Genomic DNA, 3,748 nt, shown 5'->3' on the forward strand with positions numbered 1-3,748 from the left:
ATGTCGGCACTGGTGCACTCATCTGTCGAACGGCGAGCTGTTAGACGAGATCCTGGACATGCTTCTTGAGTTCGTACAAAGGCAGCTGCTGCATTGGGTTGAGGCCTGCAGCCTTCTCGGACTGTTAAGGGATGTCATCTCAGGCATCAACGAGGTCCAGCGGAAGCTGAGGGTGAGTGCGCCTTGCTCTCGAGTATAGCTCATACATCTAAGTTCCTGGACAGGGTGTTAACGATGACCGAGCGAGGGACATTGTCATTCTGTTGAATGACTGCGAACGACTGGTTGTCGGCTACTTCCCTGCGATCAGCAGCTCAGCGCTACACCTGTACTATTCGCTCCTGTCATTCATCCCGACAAAGACTGCACTTGCACGGACGTATGCGCACGAATGCTTCTCCGAGGTCTCTGTCAAGGTTTTCGGCAGCGTGCCAGGCATGTGGGATGCCTGCTTGGGCACGGTCACCGCGCATGGGGGCTATTCGGTCACGGCGGTCGACTTCTCACTCGACGGCAGGACGATTGCCTCATCAGGATTGGACGGCGAGATACGGATTTGGGATGCGCTGACGTGCGCCCTGCTATTGGTCCTCTCCAGTCATTCCAACAGCGTTTTCTCTGTCAAATACTCTCCAGACGGCGCTCGCATAGCTTCTGCTGCTTCCGACAGAACAGTCAAGATTTGGGACGCAGTGTCCGGTGTGCTCATCCGCACCCTGGAAGGGCACACGGACGACGTGAACTGCGCAGTCTTCACACCCGATGGCAGCCTCATCGTATCTGGCTCCAGGGATCGTTCCCTCAAGATCTGGGACGTGGACACAGGTGTCTGTTTGGAAACCCTGGCCGCAAACAATGACTGGGTTAGTTCCATTGCGGTGTCTCGGGACGGTCGTTGGATGGCGTCGACCTCGTTCCACCAAGTCATTCTGTGGAGCCTGGAGGCGCCGGCATACACTCATCGTGTCGTGGAAACCCCCAAAGGCGAATGCTTCCCTTCTGATGCTGTTGCCTTCACGCCAGACAGCTCCCAAATTTTGATCGCATCGTACATCTTTGGCTCGAAGCCGGGGAAGCTGTCAGTCTGGGATGCCGAGACCGCAAAGCACCTCCGTGACCTCCGGCCATCAGGCCGATCGTTCCAGGGGATCTACAGTCCCAGCTTTCCTTCAACAGGAGACGTGCTCGCCTGCGCCGCAGATAAAACTGTCCTCGTCTGGGACTTTGCTCGCGGCGAGATTCGACAAGCACTCTCTGGTCACACCAAGGATGTCACGAGTGTCGCTTATAACCACGACGGGACTCGCATCGCGTCTGGCTCGAGGGATGGCACTGTCCGGCTGTGGGACGTGACGCAACCTGCGGCGATCAAGCCACGACTCGAGAACACCAGCAACCCATCCAGCGAGAAATCAACCAGCTACTCCTCAGTCGCTTTCTCTCACAGCACGACGCGTGCGCTGCTGGTTTACAACGACAGTACCAGTACCAGTATCGAGGTGGCGAAGACTGATTCGTGGGGCCGCGCATACAAGCCCCTGGCCGTACCCTCGAAGCACAAGCACTACGCAGCGTTCTCACCGGACGGTGCAATGATCCTTACCGCATCGGAGGGAAATCGTGGCATGGTGGCTCTCTGGGACACTGCTTCCGGGACGCCGCGTCTCCAGCTTGAGGGCGAGCTGAGCGTTGTGTTTTGGTTCTCCTCTTTCGAGCACACCTTTCTGTGGAGCGCCGTCTTGGGCTACATCCCTCACTGCTTCGGCGGCCAGTCGTCGTCGCTGATGTTCTCACAAGACAGTCGCTACCTGCTCGTACCGAATTTATCCGCAGCCGGAGATGATCATTCCGCTTGTCTCTGGGACATTGCAACAGGCAAGCCCATTCGCAAATTTACGGATCGTGTCCGCTCCGTCGCCTTCTCGCTGGACGGCAGACGTATTGCAACGGGCTCCGACGATACGACTGTCGTCATTTGGGATGTTGCCACCGGAGCATTCCTGGCGACGTGTAGGGGCCATAACGGCGCGGTTCATTCCATCGCCTTCTCTCCAAGTGGAGAGCGTGTTGCATTCGGAGGCTATGACGATCTCGTTCTGGTGTGGAATGTAGAGGGAGGGGAACTGCCCCGGGAGCTGGAGGGGCACACCAGCACGGTGTGGTCGGTCGCCTTTGCTCCCGCCGGGGACGTCATCGTTTCCTTCGAGTGGCGCAACACTATGCGACTCTGGGATGCCGAATCCGGCGCGTGTCTCCTCGCCCTCGACCCACATACCTGGTACCGCACCCTGCACCTGTCCCCCGACGGCTCCGGAGTCCTAGTCGATGACGGTAAACGACTTGTCCAGTTGTGGGCCCCTGTAGATGCCGACGCGCAGGTGACGACCCCGCTCCCATGGCTTCCGCGCCGCACCTGGCCTATATACTACATCGAGGATGACTGGATATTCTCTTTGACGCCGTCTCGGCGGTCGCGGTTGTGTTGGCTTCCGCCAGACTGGCATCGCGAGGGCTTCGCGGGATATTGTGGGCACGATGTAGTGTTCAAGAGTGGTTATAAGCTAAATTTCTCAGGACTGAATAGGTACCTAGACAGCTTGCACAGTAATCGCATACAATAATGTATTCAGGATGTTGTACGCCTTCGCGCATAGATGGACCATAGTTCCAGTAGCACAGGAATATGTTGCATTGAAAGCAAATGTATTATAAATGTACGCCATACATACAAGTGACTCTACATGAATGCCATGGCGTTGATCCACCTCATCTACGGTGAAAATCGCAGTGCAAGGACGCCCGCCAAGTGTGAGTCGTCACACAGCAAGGCCTACCGGCGGACGACGATAGCCAAGGAAAAAGTCACGAAGCGATGCCCCACGCGAACTCGACGCCGTTGGTCTTGCGGCTCTCGAGCGAGAGCGACCGGCGCTTGGTCTCGCCCTCGCCGATGGCGTTCAACTTCGTCGTCGCCAGTGTGGTGCGACGCACGATCGCGGGAGGCGGGAAACTGGTCCCGCTGCCATGCGGTGTCTTCTCTGAGCTGTGCCGGCTGTGGCACGAATCGGCGTTCGCAGCAGACTGTGCGGCACCGCGAAACCCTCTGGCGTGCTCGTTGTGCTCGTTGTGCTTGCGTCGCGCCGGCCAGGCCTGTCGGCATTCTTCTCGTCTTCTTCGGGGTCGTCGAGTGCGCAAGGTAGCTCCGCGTCGCTGTGGCTCAAGTGCGGAGCTGGGGACTCGTGCTAGCTGGTGAAGACGTCTCATTGCCGAGGAGGAAGTGGGGGTGAGAGGTATTCGAGTGGATATTGAAGGCGAATAAGCCTGCTTCCGGGAAGCGGGGAAAGTGTCGACTTGCGACAATAAAGCGTGAGAGGCGGTGTTGTTGTGTTGCACCAGCAGGCTCAGACATAGTGCTCGTCCCGGAAAAGACGGCGTCGTACCAGGCGCTCAAGGCCCACGCGGACTTGCGGCCCTGCCTGGCCTTCGGGCTGGCTGAGCCCACGATGAAGGACAACCGGGGGAAGCAAACATTGCTGTCACCAGTGGCAATCTTGTGTTGTGGATCGTAGTCGTTCACTGGTCGCGCTCTCCGTCCTGGCTGAAGACGTACGGGGGGAAAGGCCTGACTAGTTCAAGAGCCTCGAAACGCGGGGTCTGCTCGATTCGATTGGTGAACCGATTAAGGGCTTGGCTCGTGACACACTCGGCGCCGCCGAATAGCTGCTTGAGACAGCCCATGATGACGACG

At 58.0% G+C, this 3,748-nt stretch overlaps 2 protein-coding genes across 2 annotated transcripts; one reads left to right on the forward strand and one right to left on the reverse strand.

Annotated features, from left to right (window-relative positions):
- Window positions 1–590: 590 nt before the first annotated feature.
- PHACADRAFT_53910 (uncharacterized protein) lies at window positions 591–2,123 on the forward strand (the record flags this gene model as incomplete). The annotated part of the gene is made up of 3 exons (XM_007402771.1): window positions 591–894; window positions 1,177–1,349; window positions 1,881–2,123. Coding segments are annotated over 3 exons (720 nt in total), but the record flags the coding sequence as incomplete, so codon positions are not given.
- A 508-nt stretch (window positions 2,124–2,631) lies between these two features.
- On the reverse strand, window positions 2,632–3,748 carry PHACADRAFT_266253 (uncharacterized protein). The gene has a single exon (XM_007402772.1). The coding sequence runs from the start codon at window positions 3,262–3,264 to the stop codon at window positions 2,863–2,865; it is 402 nt and encodes a 133-aa protein (XP_007402834.1). The 5' UTR covers window positions 3,265–3,748; the 3' UTR covers window positions 2,632–2,862.

The sequence above is a fragment of the Phanerochaete carnosa genome (assembly GCF_000300595.1).
Source record: "Phanerochaete carnosa HHB-10118-sp unplaced genomic scaffold PHACAscaffold_410, whole genome shotgun sequence".
NCBI lineage: Eukaryota > Fungi > Basidiomycota > Agaricomycetes > Polyporales > Phanerochaetaceae > Phanerochaete > Phanerochaete carnosa.

Excerpts from the sequence above, each read along its gene's own strand:
- PHACADRAFT_266253 (XM_007402772.1), bottom strand. The coding sequence starts at position 3,264 with ATGAGACGTCTTCACCAGCTAGCACGAGTCCCCAGCTCCGCACTTGAG.